This window comes from Phalacrocorax aristotelis, chromosome 24 (assembly GCF_949628215.1).
Source record: "Phalacrocorax aristotelis chromosome 24, bGulAri2.1, whole genome shotgun sequence".
In the NCBI taxonomy this organism is placed as follows: domain Eukaryota; kingdom Metazoa; phylum Chordata; class Aves; order Suliformes; family Phalacrocoracidae; genus Phalacrocorax; species Phalacrocorax aristotelis.
In genome coordinates this window covers 3,420,201-3,433,130 of record NC_134299.1, presented here as the reverse complement: position 1 = coordinate 3,433,130, position 12,930 = coordinate 3,420,201, and the positions used below count along the sequence as shown (strand labels likewise).

Here is a 12,930-nt window from a genome sequence, read left to right as displayed (position 1 = left end):
TTATTAGGCTGTCAAAGTTAATCTCTTTTCAAGAGCTGCTTCCCCAAGCTCATGGAATTCTGTATCATTTATGCCTTTTCTATCAGAGCACCCAGTTTTGGGTGGGTTTTTTGGGTTTTCATCTTGGTTTTTTTCCCCTAAAAGGAAGGAAAGCCAGCGGCACAAACAGGTCCCATTTCATGAAAGCTATTTCTGATTAATTAGTGTTACTGCCATGCACAGAAACCTGGAGCAAAGATCAGGGCTTCCTCGCACTTGATGTGGTGCAGACACAAGCAGCAAAGAGACCGGGGTCTTTCCTGGGTGTCTGGAGAGCCAGCCGGCTGGCAAGCGAGGGGACACAGGCTGGGAAGCTCTGGGCTGTGCTGGGAACGCGGGACAACCCGAAAACAGGGGTATGGAGGGGTGCTGCCGCCCCGGCTGTGTCTGCACCACACCTTGCTCGAGGGGGATTTTGGCGTTGATGGCTTGGGATGCAGGCAAAGCTACGGGCTCCCACCTGGGAGACCTGCCAGCATCTCACTCACATTCTGGATGCTCCAGAGACACAAAAATGTATGGACCAGCGGATGCTGTCAGTTTAATTGATCAAGGCAAGGGCTGGCCCCAGCAGCAGCATCTCATTACCTGCCGTGTGCGCAGTGGATGGGTGATGGCGGACTTTGTTCTACGCGCATCTCCAGCCAGGACTATTTTTGCTCCCCTTTCAATTCCTGTGATGGCGGGGTGTTTTCTCTTGATCTCCTTCCATGTATCTGGCAAATAAAGTCTCCTTTGTGCCTGCCTGCCAGTCCCGCATCCCAGGGGGGTCGACCCTGCTCCCCAGCCAGCGCCGGCGGTGTCGGCATCCCCGGGGAGAGGCAGCCGGATTGACGGCTCCGTCTTCTTTCATTGCTCGACGCCGAGAGAACTATTTTTATCTCCTTTCACTGTTCCCAGCTTCCCTACCTGTGCAAAGGGACGAGAGGGGGTTTTAAACAGAGCTTTTATCCCAATACCGCGATGTGTTTTGAATCCTCTCACCCCATTTTATCCCCGTCCCGGCTGCGTGCCTGGTGCGTGTGCCCAGTGGTTGTGGCCATCCTGCCTGGGGATGTCTCGGGGCTCTGGAGCTCTCAGCGTGCACCATCCCATATCGAACCCTCCTGCCCCGTCTGAGTGTCTCTGTCCCGGTGATTTATCAGGCTGGTCTGGAGATGGGAATGTGGTGTCTCTCGCTGAGCCTGACCCTCTTTAGCATCCCTGGGGAGGTCCACGGAGCAGGACTGCCGTGCAGGTCCATGATAGCTGCGTGCATGGGGGGCATATCCTTGCCTAGCAGCAAAACTGCACCCCGAGGCATCTCCCAGAGCTAGCTGGAGGCCTCCCCCTGCCCCGGTGCTGAGGAGGAGGGGGTCCAGGGCTGGGCCCCTCCAGGGAACCAGGACTCGCAAGCCTCTGCTGCCCGCAGCATCCAGCCCTCGCCTGCTGCTGCGAATGAGCCTGGGCAGACGCCCTGTTACTGGAATTCAGCCTCCTCGGAGCTGCCTGGACAGGGTTATTACAGGATATTATACAGACCATTTGCATGGCCACCTCCAGGTCATTTCGATCACTTTAAGCTACTTATCTGCCCATTTTCTTCCCCATAATATTTGCCTAATTCGATTACTCTGCAGCCTCAGCATGCTGCAGTGAAATAATCAGGAGATATTACCCAGAGCAAGTCAACTGGATCCACGTTTCCAGCTGCTTCTCTCCCCAGCCAGCTCGCCCGCGGGGCTCTGTGCCTGCCCTTGCTCGGGGACACTGGGGACAGCCCCAGGACCCGTCCCCGCCACCGCCGTGCTCGGAGCAAAGGGCAAGGGCTCTCTGTGGCCAAACATGACAGCCTGCATTTCCTTCATCTGTCTGTCCCATCACAGCCCTCTGTCCTTCGCCCATCTCACTGCACACCGAGCCGCTCCCGGCACGCTGCATCATGCGCCCCAGGACTTGTCCCCTCCCGGTGCTCGGGATGTTGGGTTGGATGGCATTTGGTGTGCCCTGGTCTCTGGCAGGGGCTGGCAGGGCAGGACCGGCCTGGCCCTGGGTCTGCACAGGGGAAAAAAGAGCTTTTTGGCCACCAGCCTTGGCCATTTGGCTCCCCGTGGCTGCGTGAGTGCTCGCCCCTGCCCTTGCATCTGTCCAGAAGCAGAGCCCGGAAACGCAGCAGCCTGGGACGAGAGCCTGGCTGCTCCCAGCCCATCAGCGCAGCCTTTCCCGGAGTACATTACCTACCCGCTAAGCACAGAGCTCATTTGTGTAATGACCTGCTTGCAGAGAATCAGCAGGCTTTGCCCAGGCACCCACCGGCTCTGAGCTGGGAGGTCCTGCCAGAGCCACCCTCCAGCAAGGTGCAAGCCCGTGTCCGAGGTGCAGGCACCCGCAGCTCGCTCCAGAGGATGCTCATGCCACAATTTCAGGCCAAACAGGAGGGTTTGGGCACCAAAGTCCTGGAGCTGAGCAGGACCTGGGCTGCAGGGAGGGGAGGTGATGCTGCTGCAAAGAGAGTTGCTCCCAACCAGCCCTTTGCAATGGTTTTTGGGGCAGGCAGGAGGTTCAGACGGCCAGAGGAGGAGGACCAAGGGCAAGCCGAGGGGAGGGGAGAGGAGGCTGAAGCACGGAGAGGATGGGAAAGGGGAGCTGCTGGCCCTCCCCAGCCGAAGCCCCTTGACACGGCTTGGAGCTGGAGGAGCCAAATCCACTTCCAGGCTTGTCTCAGCCACGGCAGCTCCGGAGGGAGCCCTGGCAGGCCAACCAACGCCAGGCCACTAACGAGAGGCCCTGAGTTAATTGGCAGGAGCGGCTGCCTAAATGAAGATTCAGTATGCGCAGGAGGAGCTGGGGAATGGCCTGTTTTCGGCGCTGGGCACATCCAATTTGTGCCTGCAGCAGCCTTGGGAAGCTCAATTAAGCAGTCTCTGGCTTTTCTAATCAATCCCACCCCCGCCTCCCCACGGGGCTGGGGAGGGGGGCGCAGCCGGCGGGGCCATGCCTTGACGCTGTCTCCGGCAGCAGGATGGAGATGCCATCGTAGGAACGTGCCCTGTGCCTCCCCGAGGAGCAAGGGCAGACCAAGCGCTTTGCTGAGCTGGTTTGATCCCGGCAAACTCCATGTAAGAGCTTGCCTGGCTTCTGAAATATCCAGCTCCGTGACTCCAGGGACCCTCAGCCTGCCTCCCTGCTTTCCCTCTTGTACGCTGTCGCTGCCCCTTCCCAAGGCAGAAAAGGACGCAGGAGCCCCTCTGAGGTGCCTGAGCCCAAAGCTTTCCTCCCGCGCACTCATGGGGTCACACTTCTGCAGTGCTCCACGGAGAGGTCGGGATGTGGCACTGGGCCTGGGGATGCTCAGCCAGCTGTGGGAATGCAAACCCCAAGGAAACAGCAGCGGCACATTAGATGTCTCGAAACGCAGCATCTCCACCAAGGAGCTGCCATCGGGACCGAAGGCGAAAGCCCTCTGCGCCCGGAGGTAAAGGCATTTCAGGGGGCTCTGTGCGTGCAGCTCTGCAGTGCGATGCCACGCTCCCTCCCTGCCATGGGCTTAATGGGGAGCGGCAGATGCACGGTGCTGCTTAATAGGCCCTGACTCGGCTGGCTGCGGGGTGGCATTGGAGCTTCGTGGCCACTCGAGTGCCTCCATCCATCCCAGAGACTGACCCTCCTGTCATCTTGCCCGAGGGGCGCCAGCTCTACCTGCCACGCGGGGCTGATGGGCGATGGAGGCAGTTTTGCTGCTCGGTGCCAGGTTCAGGCACCTGGCAGGAGGATTTGCTCCACCTGGAAACACCGGTTGGTGCCTCGGGACCAGCCCAGCGATTGCTAAGCTGATCTGCCCCACCAAAGCCTTATAAACGCCGCCAGGGTGAGCTTGCTAGTTTGTGCACGCTCATGAAATGCAAACCCTTTTCACCAGGTCCTCGGAGCCGCAGTGGTTTGCTGCTGGGTGGTGGATGGCTAATTCCCCTAGCCCTGCATCCCTGTGCAGCTGGGGCTCACGGCATCCCAGGGGTTTTCTCCCATTTATCTCGGGTGTGGGATGAGCCCCCGCAGAGCCATGCCCCAGTTATCCAGGATGCTGAAGTGCTGCCACTGAAGCAACGCAGAAAAAAAAACGGGCTAATCCTGCCCACTCTGCAGAGGTGGCTGAGCCCCTCCGCATGCCGGTGCTGGCGGTGCTGGATGTGCTTTTAATAAGCTCTGGTTTCAACACCCAGGTTGCATCTGCCTCCCTTCCCCAGCGCTCCCCGCGCAGAGCACGAGGGCTCTCCTCTGCGTGTCTGCCGGGGCAGACAGCGACACTCCGCCGGAGGCGGCTGCGTTTCCCTGCCTCCACAGCTTATTAGTATTTTGTTATTATTATCTGGCTTATAAATAAAAAAAATGCATGCTCTCCTTTGCAGAGAGGTAGTGGGGTTCCTGGAAGAGAGAGGCTTTATTTTTTGATGGTGCTTGAAACAACTTTCCCAAGGGAGGCTCGTTTTGAGCTGGCAGGATCTGCTTCTCAGAGAGGGTTTTGATTATTTGGAGTATTATCATTGTTCTTTGCACCCTCTTATCCTCCTTGACATTCCTCAGAGGAACCGAGGAGTAAATGATAGTGAAGCGTGTACTTGGTCTGGTTTGCAAATGCCGCGTGTGTCCGTGCCCGCGCACACCATCGCCGCGGTGCAGAGGCATTGCTCTGCTGATAGGGAACCATTTGTCCGCGGCTTTCTGTAAAGGGGATCTGCTGCCCAGCGCCCCTGGTGATGCTGGGCCGGGGTGCCCTGCTCGGATGGAGATGGGGATGGGTGCCTCGGACGCTTCCCCAGGGTGGGAGTCTGCAGCTGGAGCTCCTCTGCGCCCGGTTCAGCTCTCCTTTGCCGTGCTGCGTCTCCCCAGGAATTGCATGGGGATTATTTTCCCCTGCAACCACACTTGAGAGCAACCCCAAGGAGCAGGAGAAGCAGCTCCCAGCAGCCGAGCAGCAGGGATTTATCCCACCAAAGGAACAGCAATAGCCCCCGGTGCTCCCTGGGGCCAGCACACATCTCTCCTGCCTGCTTTAGGAAGGGACCGCCTTCATTAAATGCCGCTCATCCCTCCAGGATCCGGAGAGCTGTAACCCAACCTGTGCTGGCCAGAGCAGCATCCAGCACTACCAGTATTTCCATGAAAGAGGGTGTTGCACAGGGCTGGGAATGCTGCCTTGCCCCGCAGCCCCCAGCCCTTGCCCAGAGCAGAGGTCCCCGCTTCCCTCGCCCCTCTATCCTGGCTTGCAGCGCTGCAACTGTTACTAATGCACATAAAAATATTTGTAATTAAGCTTGGCTTCCAATGCAAGGAAAATGAAAGCAGTAAATCCCAGGGAGGAGGAGGGGGAAGCAGCGGGCTGGAGCCATGCTCGGGGTCGCTGCCTTGGGAGCATGGACGCTCACCCCTGCCCCTCCCGCAGCCCCCCCAGGGCATGGACAGCCCCTTGGCTATGTCCCCTGGGGCTCTCTGTCACCCAAGAGCTGCCTGCAGAGATCTGGAAGGTGTTTGCATGTGAAACATGGTGCCCACGAGGAGGAAAAGCTAGCTGCAGAGAAAAAGTGGCTGCAAGTGCCTTGGCCAGCATGAAAAAGCCTGGAGTGACAGGTAGTGATCAGCCCGGGAAAGGATGCTCCTGACATCAGTCTGGGAGGAGAGCGATGCTATAAATACGTCTGCTGACACAGCAAGCAGGGCTCGGAGTGGAAGAGAGAGACAATAAAAATAATCATGGCACTTGGGGATATTGCCAGGGACCCAAGGGGCAAGTCATGGCAGCGGAGCAGGGAATGGCTTCGGACATCTCCTGCGACGTTTTCCCGGGGTTCTGTCCCCTGTGCACGCTCTGATGTCTAACAGTGGGGTTGCACCTTCTGTTGCAGCCTTTCCCGCGGCACGGAGACCGATCCGAGCTCTCTCATCTATCTCCCAGCCTGTTTTATGAAATGTGTGGGGTTTCTTTGCTACCTTCCCAGCCTGACAGCCAAGGCAGCGTTTGCCTCTCGGTGCCAGGCTGCGGGGGAGGTGGGAGGGCTGCCAGATGCTGGCTGGGAGCAAACATCCGTGTCTGTGTGGGATGGGGAGCCTCTCCTGGCACCCAGGGACCACTCTCCAGAGGATGCAGAAACGTCTGGTGCACACCTGCAGCAAAGCCTGTGCTCTCCCATCCCTCCCAGTCCCCCCACGCTGGCAGCAAAGGGCCCTGCATCCCACCCAAATCGCACACCAGGTGTGACAAGGGGAGCTTCCCCTGACCTCTGCTCCGCTCTGAGCAGAGAGAAGGCAAAGCCGCTCCTGAAGAAGGCGGTGTCTCGCCGACACCCCCCGCCTCCTGCCACCACGGCTTTCTTAATGGAACAATTTCTCCTCTCCTGCCATGGGAATCGCAGCGGAGTTGCGCTGTGCCAGCAGTTAGAAATATCCGGTGACGGCAATGGGCTTGCTGAGATTTCATTGCTCTTTCCACCTGCTGCTTTGATTTTTCCCCCAGTTACCTCTTCCCCCCCTCAATCATTTTGGCTCCCCTGCCCTCCCCCGTACAGCAGAGAAAGGGAGGCATCCCCTGTGCTGCGTCTCTGCTGCTTCTTCCCTGCCATCCCTTTGTTGCTTTTATCCCTTTCTCTGCTTCTTTTGCAAGATTTAAATGATCCTAACAGTTCATAAAGCCACTCAGCGGCTCTTTCAAGCTCCCAGTGCCCATCTGAACCTTGCGGAGGTCGGTCTTGGATGGAAGGAGGAGCAGGTGATGCCGCTTTAGAAAAGAGTGTGTTGGGGAGCAAAGATGAATACCCTTTTAAATGACACTGAAAGCTGGGATTATGCCTGCAGAGATGCACCGAGCATCATTTGCACTCCAGCAAAGCCATTCTGTCCCCAGAAATTAGGTGGGGGCTAGAGAATAGCTGGCGTTCCCAAAATTTCAGATGGCTCATGGCACAGATCACCCTGACCCAGCCACTCTGCTCCCCTGCCCGCAGTACTGCCGGGCTGTGGTTATCAGCAGCTTCATGGGGGTTTTTGGTGGCCAACCCTGGGCCCTAGGCTTCACTCCAGCCCAGTCGCTGCACGCTGGACCCTCCTCTGGCAGAAAACAGCCAGAAACCCATGCCTCCTTCCCTTCCCCTTGCTACCCATCTTGCCTTGAAGCCTCGGAGTCTTTGGAGAAGGATGCACGGAGAGGGTCCCCCAAAGGGGAATGGGGACGTGGAGGGGGGGATGTGCCACCTCCTGGGACCCTGCCTGCAGCACGGGAGGAGGGGGTTAGCCGTGCATCGCCGTTGATGCCCATGCCAACAGCCTGGCTGGGCGCTTAGCTCGCCCTCTGCGCCCGGGCCGACGCGGTGCCGGGCAGAGGAGGCAGAGGAGGGAATGGGACCCACGCTGTGCACCGAGGCTGAGCCCCGCGTCCCCCAGGGATGCATGGGCACGTGCTGCAGGGACCCCTGCGCTGCCTGCAGCCAGGACCGCCCCCGGAGCACCCCTCTGCTGCCGGTGCTGCGAGCGCGCCGATACATAGGAATTTAATGCTGTTTCCTGACGTGGGCCCCAGTCCTGCTAATCCACTCGAGCAGCGAAGGCACGGGAAGCGTCAGCCAAGGATGCCGTATCCACGCCAGCACTCCCTGCCCGAGCGCAGACCACAGCAATTACTCATTTAACGTCCAGGGAGTGGATGGAAATCTCATTGCCCGGGACCAGGGACTGCGGGGGTGGGAGGGGGCCACCCAGCCTGGGCTCCTGAGCTTTTAGTAAAACTCGATTTGCTTCATTGCCTGATTAGGGCTGAGTGCGTGACACTGGAACCAGCCCTCATTACCCTGCTTTTTCCCACGTCATTCGCAGAGGATCTGAAAAGCCCCTTTTCTCCTCTCTGCCTTTGCCTCCATCCCTGCACCCTTCGTCTGGTGGGAACGAGGAGCTGCTTGCACATGGAGGGGTCTGTCACTGTGTCCCGGGAGGGTCCCAGGCTAAAATCTGGGGTGTCCCCGGGTTGATGTGCCCAGCAAATCCTCCCTGTGGGGCTCCAGGGTTGGGAGTCTCTGCTCAGACACTAAGGAGAGAGTGGAGTAAAAGAAGTCTGTTCCCTCACAAGAAAATCCCCAACCGCTTCCCTTTCAGCTCAGCGTCTCGCTCAGGTGCCGTGGGGTTTTATTCAAATGTCAGCTGTAATTTGGGGCTGCAGAGGCTGATGAGTGTGCGAACATGAGACCTGACAGCTCGGCTCCGTGCGTCCCGAACGGAGCTGGCTGGGCTGGTCCGTCCCTCCGAGTGCCACCAGCTGAATTGCTCTGCCCCACGCGGGTCACTGCAAACTCCAAAAAACTCATCGAGACGAGGAGACCGGCTGCAGCATCCCCTGAGCAGACCATGGGATGTGACAATCCGGCATCACCGAGGGCACCTTCCAGCTCCCCAACCCTGGGACACCCTCGAGCACCGGTGGGATTTGTCCCCCGTCCCCAGACACGCTGCCACACCCCAGCCTCCTCGATGCAGAGGTTGCATTTTAAAGATAACCTGGCTCTGGCTTGGAAATGCCTGGCAAAGCGGGACCTGCTCCTTCCCGCTGCCCATGCGCTCGCCGCGGGGCGCGTAGGCAGATCCGCTGCCGGCATCGATCGGTGCCGTCAGCGCGCCGGATGGGGCCCCGCGCCAGAGCATTCAATTAGCAGGGAGAATCATGTCCTCCCTGAACTATCGCTTTCTCTCTGGCAGGACAGAGCTGGGAACGGGATCGATAGGGCTGATGGCTGTCACCAAGGAGCTCTCGTTAGCGAGAGCTGCAAAACGAGTGGAGGACGGGGTACGGGAGGAGCTGCTGGCTGAGCTGGCTGGTGATGGTCTCCGGTCGGGCAGGTTCAGGACCTGACAAGCAACCCTGTGTTTATTCAGAGGGGTCAAAGTGAGGTTTGGTATCGGCTGGGCTCCTTTTCATTCAATGCCTCTGCAGGTACCACTTCTTTCCCCCCATGGCCCCCAAGACATCAGTCGACAGGGAGGCAGGCAGGGGAAGGGGTTGGTTTCCCCACTTAAAGAGGGAGAATCAGCTGGGAAAACAGCAGCGAGGGGAAAAAATAGCCTCTGCTTGTCATGTAGCTGTCGGGGTCCATCAGTGTCGGGGTGTTGCAAGGACTTCCGTAGCCGGTGGCTACGAGCTGGCTGCTGTCAGCAGCCCTGCAAATGTGATCCCCAAGGAGGGAGCGAAAGCGTGGCTGTCTGTGCCAGGGTGAGCCCTGATGGCAGCAGCGGACTCAGGCCCTGGGGATCTGCTCTTTGAGGACACCCCTGAGTGGAAAACCCTGGTCAGACACAGCGTATGAAGGTGGATGGAGACGCAGGGCTTCCCCAGCAGCAGCCAGCACAGCGATGAGCGTTTTGCACAGCGAGGAGCCGTGCAGCCTTTCCCCATGGGTGCCCCGTGCTACGTGCATGGTTTTACACAAGCAAATTATATGTCCATGCAGCAAATGCACCCACAGTGAACCAGGACACGGCAGCCGTGCTCCCTCCACAGCAAGGGCTCGGGCAGCCCCTTGCATGAGTTTCTTTTTCCCTTGTTAAAAAATAATATAAAATAGAGTCCCATCTGCAAAGGGGGGAAAACAAATGGGTAAAATCCCAGGCCTCGGAGCAAAAAGGCACTAAAGAAATGGAGCATGCCCGAGGCGCCTGGGAAGTTATGTGCCGCCGGTACCTGCGCGGCCGCCCTGCTGTAACTTAGTGCCTCTCGCAGCACGGCTGAGTTACGGAGCACTTCGACGCAGGGCCTGGTTCCCATCACTCACAGCCCCTGCGGAAAACCCTCCAGCGAGCGCTACGGGAGCTGCTGAGCGTGGGCTGGGTGTCACTGGCAGCCCCGGGGCGGGGGGCTGGTGCTGCGCTGCAGGGAGTTTGATTTGCTGCGTGGCCTGGGAGGGCAAAGTCCTGCCCTGGGAACTTGTAGCCCCAAAGCGGGGTCTGCAAATGGAGCTGCGGCTCGGGGAGGTGATGTGCTGGTCCTGCTCTGCCCCTGGGCTGCAGGACCCACCCCAGGACTGGGAGCAGAGGTCCTGCCTTCCAGCCATCCCTGGGACTCACGTGGGACCCTGCAAACCCCCAGAGCTGCAATAAAGCCTGCGTGGGACCTGGATTGCTGCTGATCTCTAAAATACAGCATCTCTTGGAGAGCAGAGCCAGCGTACCAGCAGAGGGGGAAAGAGCATCCCGTAAGCCTCGGACATCCTGGCAGGAACGTGTCGTCATCGCCCTGCCTGACTCCTGCCCTGCCTGTGCACCAGCTCAGGGCAGAAACCCAGCACAAAGCCGGGGACCCTGGGTCACCCTCTCGCTGTCTGGGGAGGTGCTCGTGCTCTTCTCATAGCTGTCAGGATTAGAAGAAGACAACGAGTGTTGGGGAGAGCTCCGAAGCTGGTCCTGCCCCCCATGGATTACACTGTTAATGCATAATCCATCACTTTAACAACCTTGACTCCCATTAATGTGATAACGCTTTGCAGAATTAAAGTCTAAAGTCAGGAGGGTAAGCAAATCCAACCCATATTAACGGGGCTTAAACAGAAGGAGGGGAGAAATCCTCCGGTCACATTTATCAGTTTCTGTGCAGAAACAAAGCCCAGCTGGAGGAGAGGAGACCTGTCCCAGCCCCGCAGAGAGGTCTCCTCCCTGCCGCTGCCGAGGGGATGCCCGAGCTGCCGGGAGCGGGATCCTCTGGAAGTGGCTTCTCCGATAACGTGGGGAGAGGGGCAGCAACGCCTGTCTGCCACCCACTGCCCATCGCCCCGATCGTGCCCAGCCCGGCTGAAGGCAGCAGGAAGCACCAGAGCAAGTGGCAGCAGCGCAGGCAGCCAGCGCCAGCCCAGCCGCTGCGTGTAATCGGCTGCGGCGATTAGCGTTGTCATTTCACAAAGGATCTGAATTTGCCCAGCGCTGTGGCATAGTAAAGTTGTTGGGTTTGGGTTGTTTCCTTTTTTTTTTTCCCCCCTAAGCATAAATATTTGCAGTGTTGTATTGGTGCTCGGTCCTCTTCCCTGGAACGACGGCCCCTTGCAGGTCTCCCTCGATCCCAAAGACCTCTGCTGCCCATCCTCCTCCCTCCCTGCCTCCCTTCTCCCTCCGACCGAGACCAGCAGCTCATCAATGGCCGCACAGCTTCGCTCCAGACAGAGCCCTCTTTGTGATGCCAGGGCTGCGGAAGGGAAAGCCCCGCGCGTGCCCCCACAAAGCTGCCGGTGGAAGGGCCACCTCCGCCGTCCCACCCATATCCCCTTCTCCTAAAGGAGAACGCAACACCCCCTGCCCCCAGACCAGTGGCGTGGGGGGAAGCTGGTCGGCGTGATGCTTCCCGTGCCGAGCCCCTGATTTAAGGAGCTCCTGGTGACAGAGGCTATAAATTCCCCGGGAATAAATTCTCAGTGAGAGGCCAGGTAGCTGGCTGCTCCTGATAACGCCGGAGCGGGAATGCGCCACAATCAATGTCTGCAGTGGGAGCGCTGCTGGGATTAACCCCACGGGACGCAGGGCTCGATGTGGCAGTCAGGAGGCTGCTGTGGCCGTGCTAATAAATGTGCCGCTTTAGCTCGGGCAATTAGAGGCGGGTGCTTTCCCGTTAGACCCCTCGGTCCCCGGCACGGGCCGGGCGCTCACCCAGGGGACGAGCCGTGGCTGGGTGTGTAAATGGGTTCCCAGAGCTCCTCTGCCAGGGGACAGGGACAGGGACACGGCATGTGGAGTGCTGGCGGGTTTGGGATGGCTGGACACTGCCTGTGGGGGCAGGTGGGGTGACCCATCCCGCAGGGCTCCCGCACCACCCAGGGCCAAAGCGGGCTGGGAAGCCCAAATCTGCCTCTGCTAAAAGCAGGAGCAGCCTCTGGGGTGGGGGGCTGAGAGTCTCTCTTGGCCTTTGTGCACGTTAAGGAAACAAAATGCAGGGAAAACCCAGGTTTGAAGCTGAGCCTCTCCTTCCTGGGAGCACCCGTGGAGACAAGAGTCCTCAGATGTCACCCTGACAGCGGCTGAGCAATCCTTCCCTCCGACACAGCCCAGCCTTGAGCCTGGGAAGGCAGGAGAGGGAGACAGAGGTGAGGCCGAAGAGCGGAGAGAAGAGAGGAGAGCAGTTCCCTCTTCTGGCTGAGGAAATGCTTTCCCTCTGCTCGGCTCCGAGATGGCATTAAAGCAGGTTTTAAAGCAGGTATTAAAGCAGGTATTTGCCTTGAGGAAGAGGCCAAGGTGCCTGGCGAAGGGCTGGCGCTGCTGGTGTTGCTCCTGCTGCTGGGAGGAACGGCAGCTTCTTTGCATCGGGACCAGCACTTTTGGGTAACCTTACTGCAGGAAGGCAAGTGTAACGCCCAGTGCAAGGAGCACTCCGAGACCTGGCAAAATTAAAGCGATGCCGGGCAGCTAAGGACGCTACTTCTCACCGCTGTCTCTCCATTTAGGCTCTGTGAAAGCACAGTAACATCCTGCTAAGTCAGAGTCCATGTGTTTTGGTATTGTTTTTTTAAAAAAGAAGGCAAGGCAGGGAGAGCAAAGAGCAGGAAAAGAATAGGACGGGGAAGGATGTTGTTAAATGGGAAGCCTTGCTAATGTGTATTGCTCTGATCTGTTGTTTGTCGTCCCCCCCTTTCTTTCTGTCTGAATCTTTACTCGAAGAGCAGCGTGATCCTGCGTCTGTTTGCCAAGGCAATGTGCCAGCCGGTTTCAAGAAGCCCCTTGCTCCAGAGACGTGGTTGTGTGAACTGGGGGAGGCTCGGCGCGATGCCCCCCTGACCCCGCAGAGCAGAGCACAGGCTGCCTATGGGGCTTAGCAAAGCGGGGCTGCTCCCCCCAGCCCCCCTCCGTTCCCCTTATCGCATCGAGGTGATGAGCAGAGCATCCTCCCCTGTGCTGCTCGTGACC

At 58.6% G+C, this 12,930-nt stretch overlaps 1 protein-coding gene across 1 annotated transcript in view; it reads left to right on the top strand.

Annotated features, from left to right (window-relative positions):
- Nucleotides 1–3,305: 3,305 nt before the first annotated feature.
- GFRA2 (GDNF family receptor alpha 2) overlaps nucleotides 3,306–12,930 on the top strand; it is a 36,500-nt gene continuing 26,875 nt past the window's right edge. The window contains exons 1-2 of the mRNA XM_075117487.1: nucleotides 3,306–3,493; nucleotides 8,752–8,870. Coding sequence (XP_074973588.1) covers nucleotides 3,306–3,493; nucleotides 8,752–8,870 — 307 coding nt within the window. The remainder of the gene's footprint in view (nucleotides 3,494–8,751; nucleotides 8,871–12,930) is intronic.